Below are 23,842 nucleotides of genomic sequence, written 5' to 3' on the forward strand. Positions count from 1 at the left end.
TTGTTTGTTTTTTTTTCCCCAAGCATCTGCATAATTATCCGGCCCGTCAGTGTTTGCTCACAGCAAGGCACACGCAGACAGCACCGTGCCCTTCAGATGTGAGCAGGCAGAGATAGCTGCGATGCTATTTGGAAACAAGTGTTTAAATAACTTCCTAGGGCATGGGCAGCACTTGCTGAGTGGCCTCTTACAAGATGAGCAGAGGTTTTGAAGACAAGATGTGTGGGTTTAACTCTTTCCAGAGCTGTCCCACCAGAGTCTCGTGCTCTGAAAGCTCACCTTGAGACACAAACCTTTGGTCTGGATTTTAAAGGCAGTGTTTTGCTAGTACAGCACTGCCAACTCCTATCCAGCTTGGGATTCGGTCTTGCTGAAGCAGGAGGGACCAGTTCCTTGCAGAAGACCATGCTGGGAGCACAGCATCAGTCATGGATGTGGGTTATGACCAGGAACTTCCAGCCTTATGCTGGCCATCGGTGGCACCAAAGCCTTCTGCATCCTTCCCAGGCATGGGTTGCACAGGATTAGGTTCTGGGCATGCAGCTTCTAGAAAGAAGAGCAGAGATTTGGAGGAGACTTTAGGAAAGGTGCCTAAAACTTGGTCCCAGGGAGGAGTTCTTATTGCATCAGTGTCTGACATGAATTCGTGCCCTTTCAAAATTGCTGTATTTCAGTAAACAAATAAATTGTTATTCTGCTCATCTAGGGAAACTGAACTCGCAGTATTCTGCTGCACTCGTTGGGCAACCAAATTAAAGAGTAGAAGAAGTCTTCAGGGCAATTGTGCTCCTAGAAGCAAGAGTGACTCAGCCGCATGCTTTTCCCAAAGGATGGCAAAAAGGGCTTGGTTATTAAATGTTCTGCTTGGCAGCAACCAGCCGAGCTGTGTCTGCATCCTGGCTGGCGAACCCCAGTGCTCAGAGCGCTGCTGGGGAGAGCTATGGGCAGGGGACACAGATGGCAACGAGCTTCGTTAGCTCGCTCAGCAGTCTGCGATGAGCTGGACCGAGCACAACAAATTAGGCTCCATTGTCAGTGGCAGCAAGTTCCACGCATCAATTTGGAATTATTATTATTATTTTCCCCCTGGCATTAGAGGCTCTGCCTTTTGGTGGCCAGAGTGTGGGCTCTGCTGCAAGCCCAGCTCACCTCCCTGGGCCTAGCCAAGCATGGCCAAGGCAGACACAAGGGACCAGGACCCGGGCGACCTAACGGGGACACAGCCCGTGCTTCTCATCCCTGCTGGGAATTCTTCTCCCATCACTTCATCCCAGTCCTCTCCTTCCAGCGAGCAGTGTGCTGCTGTGGCACTGGAAGTGGTCTCTGATCATGGTGGTTTCTTCCACCTTCTTTTTCCCTTGGTGTACTTGAGAAGATCCTTTTAGGCCAGCAGTAGCTGTTGTGCAGCATCATTCCTGGCTGCCTTACCTATTACCTAGTCACCCCTGAGTTTCCAGAGATGCTGGTTCAGTGTTCCTTTTTATATGCCTGTAGCCAGAAGACAAAATTAATGTTTTCTTGACGGTTCCCCTGCCTGGCTGAGATCCCAGATAAAATACCAGCCGTGTCCCTGCTCAGTTAGCTGGCCCTAAAAAAAGGGTTGGTGAATGGGATGCTCCTGTGGGACTGTCCTGGAGCTGCCCATCTTTGTGGCACTCGTTGTTCTTTAGCAGGAACTTTAATCTCCCAGACACAGATTCTCAATTCTGCCTTTGGGAAAAGGTCCCAAGGTGCCCTCTGGGACTGCTAAACTACCTGGGGCAAAGCTCTGATGTGGGATGGGTGTTTCCCCTTCACATGCAGCCTCTGCAAGGGGTAGTAGGTCAGCCTGGCAGGCTGGGAACACTCTCCAACCAATTTTGGCAGCTCTTACTCGCGATGGAAATCTGTCCTGTGAGAAGGCAATGATCCCAGCGTTCAACTTCTTGATTAAACGATTGATCCCAGCCCTTGTCTAGCACTCAGGGACTCTGCTGTCTGATAACGCAAGCTCCCACAGGGACAAAAATAGCCACTGCCTTTGTCTATTCAGTGCCTTACAGCAATTGCATCATTTTCCAGAGCATTCAGGGGTAAGCAGGAACCAGGAATGCTATCAGAAGTCAGGTCTTAGTCTCCAGAGTGGCTTTTTTTTTTTTATAGTTGGACTATGTGGCACCGCTTGCCCCGAGCTCCAAGAGATTTCTGGTCTCGGGGACAGCCCTGACCAGCGTGGTCAGCACCAAAAACCTGCGTGAGGCTGGCCCGGCTGAGTCTTTTGGGCCTGGCAGGCTCCTGGCCAGCAATGCTCTGTGCTGCCTCTCGGACCCACGCCAAGTGTAACCGAGGGAATGGGGACACCACGAATCCTCCTGCGGAGTCAGCTGCTGGGCTGCCAGGGCACGGTGGGTCTGTGCCGGGTCACCCTGGGAAATTCCGAGTCTGGCTCCCTCCAGCCGGCCTATCATTATTCCTCAGTGATAGTTTCTTGGGCCCAATTTACTGCCCGGCTGGTTGCCAAGCTTTGATGAATTAGCTTTGTCAGATAGCAGACTTGCAGATTCACCTCTGGAGCAGAGCTATCAGGTCTCCTTTTCAAGCGAGCTACCCTATGTCAGCATGAATCAGAGGAAAAGCTATACGTTAATGTCAAGGAAAAGCTAACACCCACTGGCGTGCTACGAACGTGTTCTCTGGCTGATTGCAGCGTGGTGGATCCCTCCAAGGCTGGTGACCAACCACACAAGGACAAGAGGAGAGGGTTGGTGGGATCCAACCCACCTGAGGTCCGTCTTCTCTTGTCCACCAGCCTGGGCTAATTGTTATCACTGCCTGGGATAAGGAGCCTCTGAGATGGAAATGAATTCAGGGCTGAGTTTTTGGTGGGGTTTCCTGGTGACCATAGTGTCTCTGGGCAAGCAGGCTGAGCTCTGTGGACGGGTTTTACTACATGTATGTTTGTCATCTTCCAAGCTAGCTAACCTCCCTGCAGGAGAGTGGTTTTCCAGCACTGCTTCTCTGCATCCAAGGCCAAGGAAACCTCAGGGGGTATATAAGTTATTCCTCAATGGATCAGCAGGTCCCAGACCTCAGAGAATAAATTGTGGATAATAATGAAAGGGAAGGAGCAGGAGTACAAATAAATAGTGTTGGGTAACTGCTTGCCCTGCCCTCCATGGAGAAGCAGGGCCTCAGTGACTGTGCTGACGACCTTCCCCCATGCCATTCTCTCTCTCTCTCTCTCTTTTTTTTTTTTTAAGACTTTCTCTTGCAGCTCCAGATAACAAATTAAATGGAGCTGGGTTTATTAAATTTGCCAGTGCCTGGAATAACTCACTGCCTTTGGCACGCTCCGCCCTGGGCCCTCCTGGGCAGACCTGACCTGCTCTCCATGCAAGGTGCAGCGTAGTTGGGGCACCCGCAGACCCTGCTGGGACCCTGGGTGCCCAGCAAGTTACTGCTTCCCTGGCCTCCAGCTAGTCTTACCCTCATCATTAGCAGAGGTCTTCTGGGGCTGTTTAAAATGTTTTCTGTGACTTTGAAGCACCACTTGGTTTTCTGATGTTGTTTTCCTGCTGGAGTTCAGTGCCACCAACCTGATGAAACTCAGGCTGACCTCACTCCAATCAGGAGTTGCTTGATTGTCAGGTGTATGAGCACATCCTTGCTTCTCATTTAAAAATACAACAATAATAATAAAAAAACCTCTTCTCTTACACAATACTGCAGCCTTTTGGGTGAGCAGTTAGTGCCAGTCATCCCAAACATGGCACCAGACCACGGAATATGTACCATTAACACCACAACGTCTGTTTTGAAGCAGCATGTGCACATCCCAGAACGTTTGGTGCTGGCCAGGGGGCACTGTATGTGTTTCTCGTCTGCTGCTAGCTTCTTCCCTGTGAATGTGGTTTTAGATGGGCTGGGGTCCAGCACCCCTACTGCCCCATCCACAGAGGAAGGTCTATGAGAAGCCAGAGGTGAATGCTTGGGAAGCTGTGGCTATGCTCACAAGGCACATGTTTGCAATTTTCTTTCCACATATTTCTTTATTGACCTACTACAAACAGTTACAGCTGAATTTTTGTCACCGGGGCACCTTGCTGCAGCTGAGTTAGTGGGATCTGGGTGCTTCAGTCCTTTGGGTGCTGTTGAGACACATTTCCCAGCTTTTAGGGAAGAAGGCTTTGGTGTCGGGGCCTTGGTCAGCAGGTTTTATGGAGTTCTTCTTCGGGCTCCCAGCTGGCAGGGGATTTGGGCAGTTCTGGCTTCCCCTGTCCTCGTGTCTCTGTGGAAACTCAGCCACTGGAGCCATGAAGCCGGGAGAAATAAAGTAGCTTCCTGGGTGTGCTCTCCAAAAGAGAGACTGGAGGAAAATGAAAATCCCTTGGGTTGGGCAAAATTGGGTCAGTGAAGAGAGTCTGCTACCAGACAGGTAGAATAAGCTCCTGCATACTTGCTGTTTCCAGACCCCATAGGTTAGATTTAGTGAAATTAAACCTCCGTGCTTTTTACCCTCGTATCTTTTAGTCCTCCCTCTGCCTGCACTCTACAAGGCTCCACAGCTTTTACCATAATTTGGCACTTGTTTCTCTCACAGGTGGGCAAGGGCTCGCGCTGGAGGATTGAACCCAGTCGAGGCGAGATCCCCGCTGGGACTGAGGTGTCCATGGCCGTCATCGCCAACCTGGACGACACCGAGAAATTCAAGGACAAGGTGAAGCTCTGCATAGAGAACAGCAACACCTACGTGATCCCCGTCCAGGCAGTGGGCACTGGCACCACCATCGTCACCGACAAACCCTTCGCACCAGCGCTCACCCTGGGGCCACACTTCAGGTAAGGGCTGGGCAGGGCCGGGCCTTCAGGCCGAGCCTCCCACCCTGCTCGGGGCCCAGCCACCATTTTATTGCCATAGGAGGTGCAGAAATCCCTGTGGAAACGCTTTATGGCCATTCGAAGGGCATTAAGCACTCACTATCAAAAGCCACTGCCAGGAAACCAGTTGCTGTATTGTCAGTGAATTGCCCTGAGTTATAACGCGTTTATTTCCTCGCTTAAGATGTGGAGCAAACCAGCAGATCCCAGAAGCCTCTGGCTGAAAAATGCCCCGTTACCAGTATAAACATGTTTCCCTTTGCAATAGCGTTGCTTGCTTTTCCGCTCGCTGTGGAGCATCGTTTCACAGCAGCGGAAAACCTGGCGGTAGCTTGTTAGCAGCTCCTTGACGAAATTAATGACACTGTTTTATTTCCCCTCTGCCCAGGAGCGCTGGAGGAGCAACAGAATTTGTCGTTGCCCTCAATCATCCCCCAACTCCCTTGTCTTCTCCTGCTTCCCCTCCGGGCTTCTTGTTATTAGACGTACTCTTTCCTCGTTTCTCCTGCCTCGTGTTTTTGTTTGTTTGTTTTTGTTGTTGTTGCCTTTTTTTTCTTTTTTTTTTTCTGTCTCCTCCATCAAAGTGGCAGCAGCCCGAGGCACAGGCTGAAGGCTGGGGAGAGGCATGTCCCCTGGGCATGGCGGACCCTTTCCTGACTGGCTTTGGAAGCGAAAGGAGCAAACGTCTGCTCTGGCTGGGCAGGATAAATCAAGAGCTAATGGGGAGAGCTTAGCTCGAAGGAAGGAATCAGCATCTGCCAGCAGGGGCGGAATGCAGGTCTTCCCCCGTGCTCCTCACCTACCTTGTGGTGGGCACCTCTTGGGCTGTGGGGCCCAGCATCTGGCTGAGCTGGGATTCCCCAGAGCCACCTCGGACAGCTCCAAGTTTTCCTTTCTAGCTGTCCACCAGATAAAATGTCTCATGCAGAGTTCTTGTGCACCAAACACTTCCTAGCAGTCTGTACCAAAGGCGAGTTTGTGCTACGCCGTCACTTCTGCATTTGTGTTTAGCTGCTTAGTGCAGATGCGTGTTTTGTAAGCTGCACGTTCTGTACCTCTCAAAGATGGTTAGCGTTCCAGGAACCGTTCATTTCCTGGCCAGGCTGAGATTTATGGAGGGTAGAATAATTACTCCAACCTAGCCTGCAGTTAGTGTTTTCTCACGTGAAGGAATGAATTTCCATTGAACATTCATTTTGTCTTATATCTAGCTCCACTTAGTCATCCCCTGGTGTCGCTCAGCTACTTCAGCAGCCAGAGCTGGTCTTGCTGCTGTGTTCATACTGGGGAAACTTCCATCGATCCAGTGTCCCCACCGTGCGTTTATCTTCCTGAAGCACAGCACCAGCCATGCTGTTCAGGCACAGGATGGTGATGCGCTGTGGGCAGCGAGGGTTGGCTGCTCCCTAAGCATGGAAGCACCTGGGGAAATTATTCCAAGCGTCAAGCGCAAAAGGCTGGTGATGCTCTGACCACAGGGCAGCCTGCCAGCTTGCCCCCAGCATCTCCCCAGTGGCCAAGATGTTCCTTGCGAAGCTGTTCCTTGCAAACAGACCAGCTGCTGGATGCTGATAAACTTGGGGGCAAGTAAGATTTGGCTTCTGCTGTAGCTTTGAGCAAGGTCGGCCTTCTCAGAGGTGGCTTTACTGCTGAAGGTGCAGTTAATGGAATGGCACTGGGGTACTGGTGCTGGGTGACCACTGGGAAATCTCAGTTGTTTTTTTTTGTTTGTTTGTTTGTTTTTTACACTTCCCACCCTTTCTTCTCTTCCAGCTTGAGTCCTTGCTGTTACCACTTCAAGATAACAAACAAGGGAAGGCGAACCCATCAGCTCTACTGGACAACAGAAGGCTTTGCCCCGTTTCGCCAGCATGATCGTCTCCCTGCTGTTGGTAACACCAAGGGCAAAAACTCCTCCCAGAGGTCCCAGCCTGCATCTCCCGTGTTCAAGCTTCGACCGCTGAGGATGGAGCTGATGCCAGGCAGGACCATGGAGATGATGCTGGAAGGCTCCTCCAGCACTCCAAAGGTGAGGTCGAGCCCTTTCCACCAGGTCGCACCTACAGGGTCGTCTTCAGATACTTGCCTGAGAAAATGAGCAATTGCTTTTAAGAACTGTTTTAACTTCACAAGTTACCATGGCAGCACCAGTTGATTTCCTTGCTGGCCACCATCAGTTGCTAAGGCTTTTCTTGTTTCTATAGCTACCATAAACCCATCTTGCTGATACCAAAATATGGGCTGAAGAAAGTGCTGCTTCGGTGGGCAGATGACAGGTTATAAGGTGTCGCGTACTGGGACAGAAAGGAAGGGTAGAGAAAAGAGTTAGGCTCTCAGAAACTAGGAATGCAGGCAGAAAGTAAATTAAAGGAAAAAAAAAAAAGTAATATGTCTGGGAAAAGCATCCAAAACACCTGTGGAGGGAGGGAGTGTCTGGGAGCAGCATCATTTTTCCTTTCTACATATATACAGGCAGAGGGCTTACCTAGCACCGAGTCCTGGAGGAGAAAAATGAATACAGTGCATCAGCTGTAATGATCACACAGGGACTTTCTCCACATGGGAAACTGTTCCCAGAGATCGTTAGAATTGACTGCTTGGGCTTGTGTCAATATTTCCATACCAGCTGGTCCCAGTGCCCCCAGGGCAGCCAGGTCTTGCAGTGAGGCTGTGCACCCTTGGGTCACAGCTTGGAGGGGAATGTTTCAATGGGATCACTGCATGTCCCGCCCGATACCAGCTCTGAAAAGTGTTTCAGAGAGTTGCCTCTGTGGCAGGGGGAGGAAGACTGGGTAATTCACTCAGCTGACTGATGGGACTCTCCTGGTATGTCCCTATGCAGTTTGGAGCTCCAAGGGTTTTTCTGGGGAGATGGAAAAGGTAACAGAAAGGAAATAAAAAGACTGGGGTAGTGGAGGGGATGTCCTGCTTGGAAAGCTGGAAGGGGATCTGTGAGCTCAGCTGGGGCTACCTGGGGCTGACACCAAGCCCCTGGGAGGGGGCTGTCTCCTTCCTTGTGCCTGGAGAGCTTGGTGCTCTTCAGGTGGGCCAGAAGCCGAGCAACTTGTGTTAGGCAGCTCCTCTGGAGGCTGCTGGCTCCAACAGAAGTTGGGCCAGGAGGTTGAAAAGTTGGGCAGAGGGGAGATTTGAGAAAGTTGATACCAATAGAAACCAGAATTTAAGAGCATTTCATTTGGGCAGAGGGCTTCCACCCAAGGCATGAGACATCTCATTCCTGGGGTTATTTCTTTTAAAATCAGACTTGGGAGACAGAGTGCATTCCTAGGAACGTGATCCCCTCTTCACCTGAAGGCAGGACAGCCACTGGGGTTTTTTCCTGTGCATCCTTTCCACTAAGCTTCGGAGGGAATGTTTGGTGGCATTGGGTCCTCTTATCCCCTGTTTCCCTTAATACAGTTATTTTTGTAATGTCACCCTACAGCTTGTTGTAAGGGTTATGCTTAGCAATGAGGCACATCAAAGCGATGATCATTTGGGGTGTTAATTACCATGACTGCAGACAGCACATGGACTTCAAGTGCATTTTGTGGATGTTGGGGGTGTGGCATTATGGAAGCTTGTGTGCTGAATAAAGAGGACACAGCATAAAGAGCAGGGGGAGCTATTGAGGAGACCAACTGCGTCTGTATGGCAGTAACATGGCCAAGGTCCCATGGCAAGGTGTGTCCCCAGGCTATCAAATCCTTCATGCCCGTGGCCGGGTGGCTGACAAACGCAGTGCCCTTCTCGTGCCCACCGGTGATGCGTGACTCTCGTGTGCAGGTGGTGACGGAGCGGCTGCTGTGCCACGCCATCATAGGCAGCAAGGCAGGGAAGGCACAAATAATGCAGGTGGACGTCACATGCGAGTTCGTGGCTCCCGTACTGCAGTTCTCCTCCAGAGAAATCACTTTCCGGGTGGAGAAGGTAAGTCTCTGGATTGCGTCCTGGTGTTTAGCGGTGCAGCTGATGGCTGAAAGTCACTTGTTAAGTCCAAGCACGCACACACCCAGGAGAAGGTAAACACCTCCAAGCCCACAGGGCTCTTACTATTGATTAGAATAGGACCAAGCTTTTGCTGTTAACACCAAGATCGTTACTTCAGTTCCCCTAGGGTCAGGACAGGCTCTCTAGGGCACAAAGTGAGTCGTTGGGACTATGACAGCAGCACAGGTGGTGTGCGGGTTGTGGAGGGCAGAGCCCTGCAGCGGTGTGATGCTCTGTCCCTCCTCGCCCCTCGTGGGGTTCTTTGTAGAGTTGTGGAGGGTGGTTTTAGAAACAAGACCTTCATTTCCTCACCCGTGTACAACTGGGATTGTGGCTTCTCCACAGAGGCTCTCTCATGGGCTCTTCTAGAGGGATACCAGTGTCTGAATTCATTGTAAAGGGAGGGTTCTGAAGGTCCTCCAAGGCACCCTGAGCATTGATCCTGCGGGGAAGTTGAGAAAACCGAGACTCCTGTCAACAGCTCAGGCTGATGAGGAAAAACTCACGGTCTCATCTCCCTTCTGCCTTCTCAGCTGTTGGTAGGGATGCTAGCTCTTTGCATTTCCCCATCCTCACCTTGTTCAAAGGACCTGCAGACATCCTTCAGCTGCAGTGATGAGGGCAGAGCAGCTGCCCTTTAGTCTCTGGATCCTGCCTTCTGCATCATCTTTCCCTCTCCCCCAAGGTGTCTGAAAAAGAAAACACTTCATTATTTAGCTTCTGTGTTTTCAGTTCTGCCTGGCTCCCAGAGTGGAGCCGCTCGGATTTAACGGGAAGCTTTCTGGTCCTCCCTGCTGCCTGCCTGCGCTGTGCTTGTTGCCATGCGCTCCCATTTATCGCGTGCTATGACACTGCAGATGTTTGGTATCAATGCATGTAGAACTTGTTTCCCAAACACTCCCTAGTTTGTCTAAACCATGCAGGAAGCCCAGGGAAATGCATTAACAGGAAGAAATGGCTTAGGCTGGAGCTCTGCTTTAAAGCTACAGGCAGCTTGTCCCTAACAGGGGCAACAGAAGGCATGCTGCAACCCAACTGACGAGGCTTCTCACCACCTGTATGTGCAAGCAGATGTTTAAACTTAACCTTAGGGTGCTGCAGTCTCTCCAGTCCAAGTTAAATCCCGCTTGCTGTTCTCCTCTGATGAACCTCACTCTTTTCTAAGAGGCTAATTGAGCCAAGAAGGTTGTAAGAAATTACTGTATGTGAGTGGAAATGCATCTTCTGCCTTTTGGCACAAGGGAGGATGCAAAACTGGAGAGGAACAACCTGAATTGGGTTTTTGTTTTGACCTTGTTGATACATCTGCCTCCCCAGGGTCCTGTTCCCTTCTCTGTACGTGAGGCAATGATGTCTCCCAGTCCCCCAGGGGATCCCATAGCTTCTAAACATGAAAAGCATTCAAGGTTCTTTGAGAAAAGCCTTCTAGAAGGGTTTTCTCAAAGTGAAAAGTGGCAAACTTTTCTTATGAACAGCAAGTAGAGCTGTATGCATTTTGGGGGTTGAAAAATGTGAAACGCAACAGAAAGGGAAGGAGGTCTGTGGCCTTCAGTTTTCTCCCATTTGTTGTCTCCTGTAGCAACCCAGTGATGTCCTGACTCTGCAGTACAAGCCTCTTCATTTAAAAAACATCTCCTCCCTGCCGCTCAGCTTCATCTTGCTCTTGGACCATCCCTTCCTGATCTGCGATGCAGAGCAGCAGCCCCTCTTGGCGGGTGTTCAGGTGAGGAGCGAGGGCCTGATGGCAGCGGTCCTCTGGTAGAGAAGCTCATTCCTGAGAGCCAGCAGTGGTCAGGCCTGAACTAGAGTAGATGTGAAATGAGCTGCTGAAGGAAATGAGTTTTCAGAGCATGAAACATTTGTTCTCGTAAATAAATGTGTGTTTTCCCTCTCTGCTGTGAGCCTGAGGCTGCGGTGCCAGTGTGCGTGGGCTGAGTGTGAGGGTAAAGTTCTTCAAGAGTCAGGGCTGGAGGGCTGGCAGAGTGCTGGTGTGGTTGTGCTTCTAGCATACAGCCTTTGCAGGCCCAGAATTCAGTAGACTGATGCTTATTACCCTCATATTGACACAGAGAGCAGAAACGTAAGCCTGAGATGGTCTCAGATGAGTGTGGTGTGTGTGGTCAGAGATGCTGTGAAGATAAAGAGGGAGCTCATGCTGGCATCACACGTAGGGCATCGTGCCGGTGCCTGCTTCATGCCGTCAGACTTTGGAACTTTATGAACTTCATCACACTGTTGATTAGTATCTCTTCATCTCCTTGCAGCCGATGAAGCTGGGGGTAGGGGAGGAACTTCACCTCTCCATCAGATTTGACCCTGCATACAAAGAGGACCTGAATATCCGCATAGCAGAGAAGGCTCTGAAAATACAGTTTCTCGAGCACCCCCAGGAGGATCAGGTTACTGTTCGGGGAGAGGTCTACTTCCCAAACCTCCACATCCAGACCATGGCCCTGGACTTCGGCTGCATCTTGAACGACACCGAAGACGTGCGTTACATCGAGATGTCCAACTGCAGCCCGCTTCTGGTGCGGTACCGCTGGGCCTTCCTGACGGGCAGCCACACGAGCCAGATGAGGTAAGTGCCACTTTGCCCTCTCCTCGAAGCTCTTCTCCTTCCTGGGGGCCTGTCTGTGCTCTGCAAAGCCCGAGGCTGTTTGCCTGGGAGCTGACAAATTGCTTTCAATTCTCCCATCTGGAAATAACACCTGCCAGCTGTGGTCAGGGTGGATGCTCAGGCAAGAGGTGACCTCTGCCAGTTTCAAGCTGGGAAGGACAGAAAGTTCTCCAGCCATAAAACACCTCAAGCATAGCCCATAGAATCTCACTTTCTTATCTCTGAAGCTATAAAGTCACACATTGGCTCAGGCACTTGGATATACATCGTGGATGTATACCATGACCTCTCTTCCCTCCCTGCCAACCCTATTTGTTGTTGTCTTGCCCTACAAGCCCACACAGGCACAGTCACCACAGCAGTGTGCTGCTGCCCCAGCCTCTTGCTGCTGCTTTGCTACAGCCCCCGTACTGGTTCTGCTGGGGAAAGAAAGGTTCCTCCAGCCCTCCTCTGAGGCAAGCACCATCTCAGTAAAGTGTGTTTTGATCTATTAAATTCCATTCACAAAACAGCTCTTTGGGGCTGTTTTACAGCAAAACAACAGGTTCTGCTGGGGCTTTAGGTGCAGCTGCAGAGGTTGGTGGGAGCTCTCTCCTGATCACCCCCGGGGAGCAGGGCTATCCAGTGCTGGGCTGCGGCTGCCAAGCCCAGCAGCAATCTTGCAGTCACACTGGAGCACGTTTTTAGCCGTTCTTCCCACTGTGGCCTCTCTACGTAGTACAAAAGTGGATGGTTTTAATTACAATAGCAAATGGTTTTGCCATAATGCCCTAGGAAACTTAGCAAGGTTAACCACTGTGTGTTGAAGTGCTGCTATTCCAAATAATATACACCATCAGTGAGCAGTCGTGTTTGGGGAACTGGGGTCTGGCTCAGAGGAGAAGACCTGCTGGGGGCTGGAAATCAGCGAGAGCTATGCAGAGGGCTCGGGGAAGAAGACCTGGCACTGGGGTACCCCATCACAGGTGGGTCTTAGCAGGCCACAGAGCACCTACAGGGGCCCCTTCTTGATGCACTCCAGGAGCAGACCCTGCAGGTTTCCAGTCGTGCAGAGAAAAGTCTGCAAAGAGAGGTGGGCACGCAGGAGGGGAGCGGGGCTGCAGTCTCTGCTTGGAGGCCTCTGTCATCTCCTGGTAAATTAGATTACGGTTTAATTACCAGCTAAAGGGAGAATCTAATTTTGATGACAGAACAATGCTTATATTTTATAATAACAGAGAAATAAGCACATTACTGCAAAGCCTGTGTGGAATTAATTTCCTCTGGGGCCACTTGTTGGCCGGTTGCCTGTTTATCTTTACTGTTATTTTTTTGGAACCTCTTTGAGTTTTTGGAAATGTGAATGCTGAATCAGTTTTCGGTTTTTAATCACTGCGCCTCCGCCTAAATTGGCTTTGCTGGACCCAAACCTGCAGGTGCTCATTCTTCCAGAGGCTTCTAAGGCGCCCAGCCCTGCTGGCTGGGTAGCAGCTGGGGGTCCTCAGTATCTGGCAGGACAGCAGACTTTGCCCAGTGGTCTTTGGCATAGCCCCTTTGCTGGCTCGTTAGCGACGTGGACATTAGGACAGCTCCCTTTTCTGCTCTGCATGCTAATTAAGCAGTAATGTACTCTCCCCGGGTCCCTCGGCAGACACCATGTGATGCTCCGTGGCAGGGCTGGAAATGAAGACAGTCTCCAAGCTATTAACACCTCAAATTGCTCATTAAGAGCCCAGCAGAAGGGCAGCATGTCAGATATTATTTCTGGTCCCCATTAAGCACTGTTGGTATTCTAAATTATCAGATCAAACTAACTCAGCCTGACACGGAGAGAATCAAGCATCAGGTCCCACAAAAGTGAGATCGATTGAATTGAGCCATCCACACATCTAACCTGGCTGGAGGCCGTCATCAGAGGCTCCCAGCATCAATCAGACACACACATTTATTTTGGCCAGGAGAGAAAAATGTTGAGCAGAGCCACCACACGACAGCCCAAGCCTGGCTGTGTGCTCGGACGTGCCCAAACCACGCCAGCCGTGCCCCTTCCCCAGCAGTGCTGAGCCATCAGCCCCTTGTGGTTACTCCTCTCCTAGACCTACGTGGGCAGAGGCAGGCTGGGAACAGTCTCTCCCTTCCCCTTGGACCTCTGATAACTCAAAGCTGAGTTAAGGCTTTGCACCAAGGAGTTTTCTGCTGCCTCGGAAGGAAACTTCAGTGAGCCAGCCGGGATATGTAGCTCTGGAGCCACGTTCAAGCAACATCGTTCTTACCTTTAGGGTTTCTTGCCTGAAGACCAACTTGTCCCCCGCTCTAAGGGAAATATCCAGCCCTTCAGCTGTGTTCGGGATTCCCATCAAAAGGAAGACATTACATCCAAAAGTTGTACAAGGCTTTTCTTCCCAAATAACCAGAGCCCCCTGTGAATAACCAGAGCCCCCTTCCTGCTGCTGCCAAAGGCTTAGCCCCAAGCTATGCTGTTCTCTAGAGTTTCATTACTAAACAACAAGGCAGGGCTCCTCCTGAGCGCTGCTGTTCCTGCAGGACCCCTTTGTCCCTGTCCCCATTTCCTTCACGGGACACACAGGATGCAGCTAGCACCCTGTCAGCTCCGTGTGCCGGGGAGGATCAGCCCGAAGCTCTGCACCTCGTGGCACGTGTCAGACCCGCTCCGTGCATCGACCCGATGTCTCTGCAGAGCAGCAACTTCTTGGCTGTGCATCCAGCACAATGAGTGGCCGGTAGATCTTTTGTGGATAGGGTTTGGTGAGCTAAACACGTCTAAAATGCCTGCCTTTCCTTTCCATCCAGGGTTTTCTCTGCCAATTTGTTTTGAACAAACAAGGAGTCTTTCTCCTCCCAAGCAGTTCTTCTGTGGCATTAATAATTCCTTGTTCCTCTGCCCTCCCTCCGTGTCCCCTGGCAGGCTGCACCGCAGGGGCCCTGCCAGCCAGATTCCTGCCTCGGTCCTGACAAAAACAATTCTTTGTTATACTTGATGGGGTTTTTGTTTTGTTGTTTTTATAATAAGGAAGAAATAGAAAACACAGACAATGAAAAACAGTGCCAGGCAAAAATCTGACAGCGGTGCTCTGTCAGCCACCGGAGGAGAGAGGTAGCAACAGGAGCAGCAAGAATATACATCTGAACCGCACGCGTCCACTGTGCCCCAGTGCTCAGGAGTCTCAGATGAGCCACAGGAGCACCTACCCTCTGAAAAAGTGCTATCACGGGCTGTGCTGTGTCTCGCTAAATTTTCAAGCCCCTTGGAGCAGCACGTTTGGGGTTTTGGTATCACCAAGGACACTGCTTGTCCCATAGCCCTCTTGTTCTGCTGGCAATGTGCTGCGAGCAGCCTGGGGAGCCCCTGCCACCCTGCTGCCACTCTGCGTGCCAACGGCAAGTAAGCTGACATGATTGTCCAGACCTCATTTCTCTTAATTTCTACAGCTGTTTCTCCCCTTTCTCTCTCTTTCTACTTTCCACATTCTCTGCATCCAGCAGCTTTCAAGGGAAAACTCTTTCGAACCCACTGGCTCATTGCTCTGAGAGTGCTGTTTCCAGTATCATGCTCATTCTGGTGTGTCCCTGTCTCAGTCCTGTCTTCACAGCGTGGCTGAGGAATCTTTAAGCTTTTAGGAGAAGGTGCTCAAGCCAAATTTCAATCTTGGTATCAAATCTTTGCATGCCTGGGGGTGTGAATCTGCCTGGGGGTGTTTTTTGTGATTCCTTCCTAACACAGGGGTGATGGAGATGGTCCTGCAGAGCGAAGAGGCTGCGTGGTGCTCAGGAAGGATGTGTTTATTCTTGGCCAGATCCTTTGCACAGAGGGAGGCAGGAGCTCCTGGGGTGCCAGACACCCTGAGGGTCCTTCTGGGCCACCCTGTATGCCATGTGGTTTTTGAACCCACCAAACTCAGTCCTCCCTGGGGAGAGCCTTTCTTCTCCTCGGTATGAAACCTTTCCAGCTGAGAGCGTGGTTTGCAGGGGCTCTTCCTTACTCAGGGGAAGTGTTGGCTCACCCCAGGTACAAAGCTTGTGGGTGCTGGGTCATCCCTCTCCTTCTCACCCACTGATTTCCCTGGCTTCTCCCATTTAACACAACTCATCCCATTGCCTGGCTGGGCAAGGTGTTGAACAGCTCCTGGGTACACTCACCAGCCTAGCAGGACCCATTAAAGGACTGATTGGGGTGGCAGAGCAGCAGCTCCTCACTTCAGTCCCTATAATAATATCTTTATCCTCACCTCATCCATCCCCATCCACTCTTCACCCTGGTCAGCTTTTCCCACTCATGGGCACCTCTTGGCTTCACCCTAGAGTCCTCCTTCCTCTTTGATGGCACCTGGCACCTCTCCCTTGCCTGCCTCCATCACTCCTTACCTGTCCTGAGGTGTCCCTGATGCCTCCTGGACCAGGCCACCCCATAGGGCTGTCCCTGGTCCCATCCCAAACGAGGCCAGGCTGCTCAGCCGTGAGCACATTTCCTGCGAGTGCATCTGCCTCACCCTTGGTAAAACGGGTAATTATGTTGTGCCGTGACCTTTAACAATAATGCGGCGATGATGCTAACTAGCCATTTGCACAGCCCACATAAATGATGGTAAAAACCCTGCACAGCCATAAATCTGTCTGTAATGTGTGCTGGCGTGATGAGCCCGGCTCCTTCTGGACAGGGGATGGATGGCAGTGCCAGCGTCCTCAGCAGGGTGGAGCTCTGGCGAGTGGCTTATTTTGGGATGCTGCCCCAGGAAGGATATTAAACAAATGGGAGCTTTCTTAGGTTTGTTTTTTCATCTGCGTTCTTAGCTGTTGCTCCTCTACCTCCTCCTGCCTCTCCCTCTGCGACCAGCTGCAGAACCCCATCGGGAAGGCACGCGGGGTTGGGATGTGCTGCATGGGGCAGCCTGCGTCAGCGTGGGCTGGTGGGGCTCAGCCGGAGAGGCTGAGATGAGCAGAGATGTTTCCTTCCAGCTGAGGACTTCAGGACGTGCTTCAGGCCCTGTTTTGTTCATCCCTTTCACAAAGTGGTGGAGATCCAGCTTCGGTCTTCTGCAGTCCTCACCCTGCAGAGAGGATAAATGGAGAAATCTCTTTATTCATGGCTGGGAACCTTCTGTAAGCTCTCTTGGGCCCAGCTTGCTGTTCTCAACAGGTTGTGCTCAGCCTTCCTTGGCTCCCTATTTCCTAATACCTTTAGCAATTGCAGCCCCATCTTTTGTTGTTTGCTAGGCTCACACCTCATGAAGGCATCTCAAAAGGGTGAAGCTCCACATCCCCCATGCGATCAGCTGCAGGAGACACTGTGGCCACCTCTCTGCCTGCAGAGCTACGTTTTGAAGTAGCTGGGAAGATTGTAGTCGTTGCTGATTACTCTAAACAGCACCTCCAAATTATGGCTGGCGTGGCTTGTTTAATTTTGAACCAAGAGTACAAATCATGTTTATCATTAGAGCTCCTGATTTGTTCAGAGAGACCTTTGGCCAGGGTCTGATTGAGAAGCGTTTCTGTCTGATGGAGACTCGGGAGCTTCCTACCGCCTCACCTGATGTTTATCAATCACACGGCAAAGCAGGAGGAAGGAGAGGACTCGATGGGAGATGTTTTGCAAATGTTTTATAAAATCAGAGCAGGTCCCAATAACTCCGGTAAGGTCAGTGGGAGACTTCTTCCAGGGTTATAACTTATCGGGGGTGTGCAGAGAGAGGAAAGTGCTGCTGCATAGGGTGACCTCCCCAAAAGACCTCTTCCCTTTCTCCCCATGCCCAAGCAGGGCAAGACCTGCTGCTGGCACTGATGCCTGGCACTGCCCAGGCTCAACATGGTGGGGGTAGGACTGAGGGGGCTGAGGAGCAATCGTGCCTGCAGCCTGCAAGCCTGGCAAGATCCTGCACAAATGCATGGAGAGAGGCAGAAGCTAGGGCAGAAGGAGCTTTCAAGACCCTCTGCCCTTTTTCTCGTGGGAAGTGATGGGTCAGTTGAGGTTTTGGGTGTTTTCACGTGCACCAAATCTTTCTCAGCAGGAGATGAGGACTCTCAGTGTGCCCACAAATCAAATCCCTTGGTTCCCTCTGAAAGGTGCTGGGGAGCTTTGGTTGTGGCCACGGGAATGTGGCATGCTGCTCTGTGGGAACAGAATCCCTCAAAAAATATATATATAGAAAAAAATACACATCAAAATTCTCCCTCACCTCTCAAAGGTGACCTTCTTGACTCAAAGAAGTAAAGCGTCTGCTAATACCACATATTAACTGTAAGTTAATTAAAACTCGGTCACAGTGGGACATCCCTGGACCGCTTGCTGCATCCTGATGCACGCCGAGCCCTGCACACGCAGAACAGGAGCTGGAGACATCACATCTCGTGGCAGTGCTGCTGCTCTCTTCTGTCTCACCTTGTCTGAATTTCAATAGGCTCTGTAAACAGCTGAGAAAATGAATTTATCCCAGCAAAGAAATACTCTTCACGGTTTTAGTTTCCTCTCTTGCTGCTCCAGTGCAGTGAGGAGGAGCAGAACTCTGCAACTGAGCCCTCCTGAAAGAGGGGGCTCGCTCGCGTCCACCCGTGGCTCTGGGGAAGTGCAGTTTTGGGGTGCCTGTCCCGATGCTCACAGCTCTTGCACAGCCTGAGCCGGCGGGCTCACGCCACCCCGCCTGCGTCTTCGCATCGAGTTAGCGGCAGCGGTGTGACTTCTAGCTCCTCTATTTCGGGAGGAGGGTGTGGGAAGCAGTGTGAAGCTGTGCCCTGGCAGGCTGAGGTTTATTTCTAACCTCTCGCAGCGGGGCACCGTGCTGTCCTGGCCCTTCTCTCTCCCTGGTGCCCATCTAGCTCTGCTCCTGTTGTATCCCCACGCTTTGTTCCATAGGTGGCTTGAGCTGCTCTCCCCCCAGTGCAGTGGGGCAGCCTGGAAGCACTGGGTGGAGGATGTGCTTATGGGGTGGGAGATACAGAGCCAGAAGGTTACCGACCCCTCTGCCCCTTCTTTCTGCTTTCCTGAGACAGCTGCCTCTCCTTCGGGAAGGCTCCTTATCCCAATAAGCAGAAATACAGCAGCTTTCTGTGGACACCTCGCCTTCCTGGGGTGGGTGTAGCTCCCTGCCTTCCTTGTCTTACACTTCTCATTCATTTTGGCTTTCCCCCACTGGAAAGAGTCCCTGGCTGCGCTTTGTGCCTCTCCACAGCAGGGCTCGCTAATCACATCATCTCCCGGGCTCCCAGAGGGCTCCTGCTTTAGCGTGAAAAATGTTGTTGTTGTCTAGGCACCGCGGTCCTGTGAAGTTGCCTCAAACCATTCTATAGAACTAAAGGTAATTTAATAAATGATTATGGATTTTCTATCTCAGGGCTTTACCTCTCCTCAGGAGTTGTTATTAACTCGCAGTATTTATCTCAAGCAGCTCCGAGACGTGGTTTCATTTCCTGGCCAGGATGGATCGTGGCTGGCACTTTGGAGGCAATGTGTTGAACTGGTGCGGCACTGGGGGGCTTCCAGGGGCTCCCACCAGCAAACCCCAACATGTACTGGGGTGCCACAGCTCGGGGAGAGAGCTCTGTGCAGGTGGGGTCATGGATGGGCATTGCTGTGCGGGACAAGCAAATGCTTCCCTGCCCTCCGGCCCTGCTTTGTGCTGCCCTTCGGACACTGCCGGGGTCTTGGTGAGGCCCCAAGTCCACCCAAAGGCTGAGGCAGGTGGGACCTCTCAGGGGTGGTGGAAAGCTTCCAATCCAGGAGCAAACACCAGGCGTAGACAGTAGCCAGATACTCACCAGGCAGAGATTTATTAAAGGGGGGCACTAAGATCCTGTCTAGGAATGAAGCAGCCAAGGTTGCAGCTCAAACCTGCCTGGTTTGTCTGTGGGGAGCATCTGTCCATCCGTGTGGTGTTGGAAGCCAGAGCAGAGCTGCCACAAGTGCTTACTGTGGTTTAAAACAGGGAACATAATCTAAATCCTCTGGGATTATTTAGAAACTTTGAACCATATACATATATTGACAGTCGCTGGTCAAACTATAAACCCGAATCCATCTCTTAAATGAGCCCCTGAGCTGGTTTGCTGGATCATTTCCCAACCCATTCCTCAAGCAGTTTGTGTTCAGAAACTGCTGGGTGATCACACTGTTGGATGGGGAATGCCCATAGCATGTCAGGAGCTGAATCACCACACAGGATTTGCAGTGTGTTGGTTAAAGATGACCAAAGCTTTCTTCCCCACAGTGCTAATTGCTGCTGGTGCTTTGGTACTCATCAGCATTGACCTGCTCACGGCCACCAGGCTCATCCCCAGCATCCTGCCAAGGGGCCACGTGGGCTCATCCATCTTACACAGGCTTTCCTCCTTCCTGCTGCAGGTCCATGTTCAACCATTTTATTTTCCAGGTTCAGCCCTCCGGTACCTAAATACTTCATCCAACCTGAACCACCGCAAGAGGAAGGAGCCACGGTGGAGCCCTCAACATCCACAGAGAGCAGCTACAGGTCCGTGGGTGTGGAGGAGTCAGCCCAGGCCATGGGAGCAGCAGAAGACCCTGCCCAAGAGCCAGCAGATGCAGAGGACTCGCTGGAGGCAGAGGTAGATTTCCCTGTAGACCCACCACCTGTGTTGCTTCCCCCTGTGGGTATTGCAGTGACAGCCACAGAGCAGATTAATGCTTTTCTACAACAAAGGGTTGTGGGCAAAGGCTGGTGTCTCCTGGCTTTGGGAATTGGTTTTGGTTTGCTGCCCTCGCTGGTGAGCCTTGCTGCTTTAGAGGCTGACCTCGGTGGTGGTGGGAGCTGGCACCTTGGTCTGCAGCCTGGGCGATAAAAAAAAAAAGATGTGAGTAAGCATGAGAGGTTCAGGAAATGCCATGTATGCACAGGCAAAGCAAGGAAATCCAAGTGGACGTGGCCAAGTAATATCCAAAGTTGACTCAGATCTGTTCTGCAGTTTTATCTTCTGCCCATGTCAACGTATCAAGGCAGTATCTGCACGGCCTTCCTGGGGAGAAGGGAGATCATAAGTTTAGAAGTGGAGTGGTTAGGAATGCACACTTGGCAAAGCTTTGCTAGCTTTAAAAACATGAGGATGACAGAAAGGGTGTTGAAACCAAGAGGCATGTCTGTATCAAGGGCCATGGATATGGAGAGGTTTAGGCAGGGCTGTAAATGAAATAATCCCACTGTTGCCTCCTTCAGGGCTAAGGAGAAGGGCAGAGAGCTGTGCTCAGAGCCTTGCACTGCTAAAGCAAGCAGCAGTGGTTGTGTGTTTGCTGAAAGTTCTGTAACTGACCAAAAACTAAACTATACAAGGCCAAAAAAAAAAAAAAAAGAAAAAAGTATGCTTTGTAAAGTGTATTGAGGTAGTGTAAATCTTGCAATTTCTTCCTGAGAAGAAGACTGAGAAAACTCAGCCCACCCCTGTGCTTTATCTGCTGTGGAGACTGAGCCTCTAATTGGGTCTGGGGATGTCCCAGAAATACTCCTGCAGCTACTGCTGAAGTTGAGACCACAGCACGAAGCACTTGTTCACGTCAGGGAAGAAGCACATATTCTTCAACTTCAAGAGCAATTACAAAGCCCTCATTTATAAACAGGGGTCAAAAGCCCAGGGACGAGGCTCCTTCTGAAAGACACTGCTTTTGAGGTTAAATACCACAGAGAACCATCTGTGAGATGGAAAACCATCTCGGCTGCTTTGTTCGGGGTGGGGATGTTCAAGAAGAACTCCGCAGTGAAGATTTTCAGCTCTGAAGAGCACACGAGATGAAACCTAAGCACCTCCTGAAGCGGGATAGTTCTGCCCAAGCACTTCCCAAGTCCTTATCTTTCAGTTTTTAATACGTGCTGCTTGCAGCTGTTCCTACTTTTGGCAAGGAAACCCTAACCTGTGGGTTTGGGGGCTCAGGGTGATCTTTGGGCAGCGTTTGAACATGAGCAGTCCATGGTCTGCTGTTGGGAAGGCGGCAGAGGGGACCGGATGGCTAACACTGGCTCACCCTGAAGGCGATACCCAACACGGATCTTCCCTTGTAGGGCACAAGCCTGGTGCTGAACTGTTGAGTGAGGGGGAGAAGGGGAGCTGTCCTGGGCAGGGGAAACACTAAATGACAATTGCAGGAATAAACCTGGGGGTGCTGTGTTGCACGGCCTGTGTCTGGTCTGCCTGCAGTGGGTGCAAAAGGCCCCTCGAGGTCTTTGCCATGACCGAGCGTTGGGTACAGCCTGCTGCAGCTCCCGGGGGGCATTTTCCAGCTGCTGCCATGTGCTGCCGAGGAGCTGGCAAGTGCTGCGGAGTCTCAGAGCCAGGTGGAGATCAAGGACCTGATGGAGTTTGTGGAGAGCGAGCCCCTCACCTTGGGTGTGGAGGAGGTAAGAGGGTACCTGCCCTGCCTGCCTGCCTTCCACCTTTCCAGCGTGGCACACTGATGGCCCCGGTGCTTCTTGGAGTGGCCTCGTGCCCCGAGCACAGCATCACAGCCCAGAAAGGCTGTGCAGGACACGTCCTAGGGCTGGCCGAGGTTCTCCCCTGCACAGCAGCTGGGGCAGGGTTATTCATCCTGTTGGAGTTAATCAAGCGGGCATTGATAATAAGTTTTCTGCGGTGGGTTTTGCTGTGGCATCTCTCCAGAGAGCAGCGTGCGAATCCAAGAGAGGATGGGAAGGATGAGGGCCCGCCTGCTGGGCTGGAGTCCTCCCCGAGGAGTCGCCTCCAAGTCTCACGTTCCTCCAGAGGGAGTAAAAGCTGCCTCTAAAGGCACAGAGAGAAATGTTTCTGCCAGACCTCCCACATTACATTAATGCACCATATTAATTAGTGAATTAAATAGCAAGCGTGCGAGAAGGCTTTCCCATGGTCGCTCCTTGGAAGTGGAGTGGATGCAGGAGGAGGTTAGGATGAGTTTTGCCTGTTTGAGGGCCCCTCCAGCCACGTCCTTCACTCCAAGCTGAGGCCGTGGAGCTCCAGCCTCTCTCCAGAGCCCAAGGACAGGGTGGTTTCTCTGCATCCATCCTGGCTTTCCAGATCTTGATCTCCCCTTCCTTTAGGTCTTTGACATCCTGCCGCTGTACGGCGTGCTGCAGCCCGGCGAGAGCCAGCGGGTCACCGTCACCTTCTTCGGCCACGCCAACCTGGTCGCCCACGTCACGGCACTGTGCGAGGTGGAGGGAGGCCCGACCTACGAGGTGGCACTCAGCGGGGAGGCCTCGCTCCTCAGCTACCTCTTCGACATCAGAGAGATCGACTGTGGGCTGCAGGTACCGCAGCCGCTCCTGGTCTTGAAGCTCCTAACAGCTGAGGCCCAAGGAGATGCTCTTTTCTAATGCTCTTGATCAAGCAACAAAAGAAACCAGGCAGGAAGTTAACTTGAACTTCCCAGTCAGTGCAGAGGGAGAGAATTTCCCCAAATATCCCTCGCTTTCCTTATTTTCAGTTCAAACCCCCTCAGATACTTCTGGCTGTTGGCCCTGGCTGGGTCTCCCTTTTTGCTGTTGCTGCTAGCTTGCAGGCAGGTGCCCATCCAGGTGTTGCAATGCACGTGCCACTTTGCCAAGAATAAATGAAATATTGCAGCTAAGTGGTGGGGCAATGACCAAGAGAGCAGCCGCTGGGTTTTGGCACTGCTGACCGGGGCAGCTGCCCAGATCCGTCTGATTTTGGTGGAATTTTTGGCCCTGGCTGGTCCCAAAGCAGCTCTGCTTCCTGCAGAGCAACCTGAGAAGCAGAGGAAGCCCTGAGGAGCAAATTTCACTGGAGATGGGTGTTGGGGGCTGAAGGGGTTTTGCAAAGCAGGTTCCCCATGCTAGCTGAGGGCTGCTCACTAGATAGGAGCAGCAGATGATTGGCCATGCCCTGCCCTAAAGCAAGGGGGCAAGAACAGCATCTAGGGGAAGGAGTCCTCCTCTTTGGTGCCTCAGCCATCTGACAGATGATGCCTTAAAGTGCAGAGGACTTTGCGTCCTCCTTGCTTTCTTTGTTGCTGAGCTTTACGGGGTTGCTATTGCATCCCTGTGAGTCCTCACAGGTATCTATCTGTTCCTGGGTCCTGTGGCTGCAGGTTCCCCAGGTTAACATCATCCTACCATTGTAGGTAAGCTCCTGTCTTCTGTCCTATCTCCAGCTGTTTAACGAAGTCACGGAAGCCGAGCTCACCCTGCAGAACAGTGGGAAGGTGGGATTCAAGTACCAGGTGCTGAGCCCCAGCACGGCCCCCACAGACAGCCCTCTGCCCGGCGTGCCCCTGGTCCTGCCCAGCACGGTGAGTGCAGGGGTAGCACCCCGGCCCCCTGGGAGAGGTGTTATAAAGAAGAAAAAAGGAGAAAAAGAAAACCCAAACACCAAACCAGCCAGCAGCGAGGGCTGTAAGCTGCTTAGGGATGGAAGGTCAAGTCCTGTTTGAGCCCCTTATGGGGGCAGGAGGCTCTG

General features: G+C 51.7%; 1 protein-coding gene across 7 annotated transcripts in view; it reads left to right on the forward strand.

Moving 5' to 3' along the window:
• HYDIN (HYDIN axonemal central pair apparatus protein) overlaps positions 1–23,842 on the forward strand; it is a gene marked incomplete at its 3' end in the record, with an annotated part of 119,477 nt that overhangs the window by 58,032 nt on the left and 37,603 nt on the right. For all 7 annotated transcript variants that reach the window (XM_084533471.1, XM_084533470.1, XM_084533472.1 and 4 more), the window contains 9 exons: positions 4,580–4,818; positions 6,631–6,886; positions 8,641–8,784; positions 10,424–10,567; positions 11,109–11,422; positions 19,819–20,011; positions 21,673–21,789; positions 22,465–22,674; positions 23,538–23,675. In XM_084533471.1, coding sequence (XP_084389597.1) covers positions 4,580–4,818; positions 6,631–6,886; positions 8,641–8,784; positions 10,424–10,567; positions 11,109–11,422; positions 19,819–20,011; positions 21,673–21,789; positions 22,465–22,674; positions 23,538–23,675 — 1,755 coding nt within the window. The remainder of the gene's footprint in view (positions 1–4,579; positions 4,819–6,630; positions 6,887–8,640; positions 8,785–10,423; positions 10,568–11,108; positions 11,423–19,818; positions 20,012–21,672; positions 21,790–22,464; positions 22,675–23,537; positions 23,676–23,842) is intronic.

This window comes from Aythya ferina (assembly GCF_964211825.1).
Source record: "Aythya ferina genome assembly, chromosome: 12".
Classification (NCBI taxonomy): Eukaryota; Metazoa; Chordata; class Aves; order Anseriformes; family Anatidae; genus Aythya; species Aythya ferina.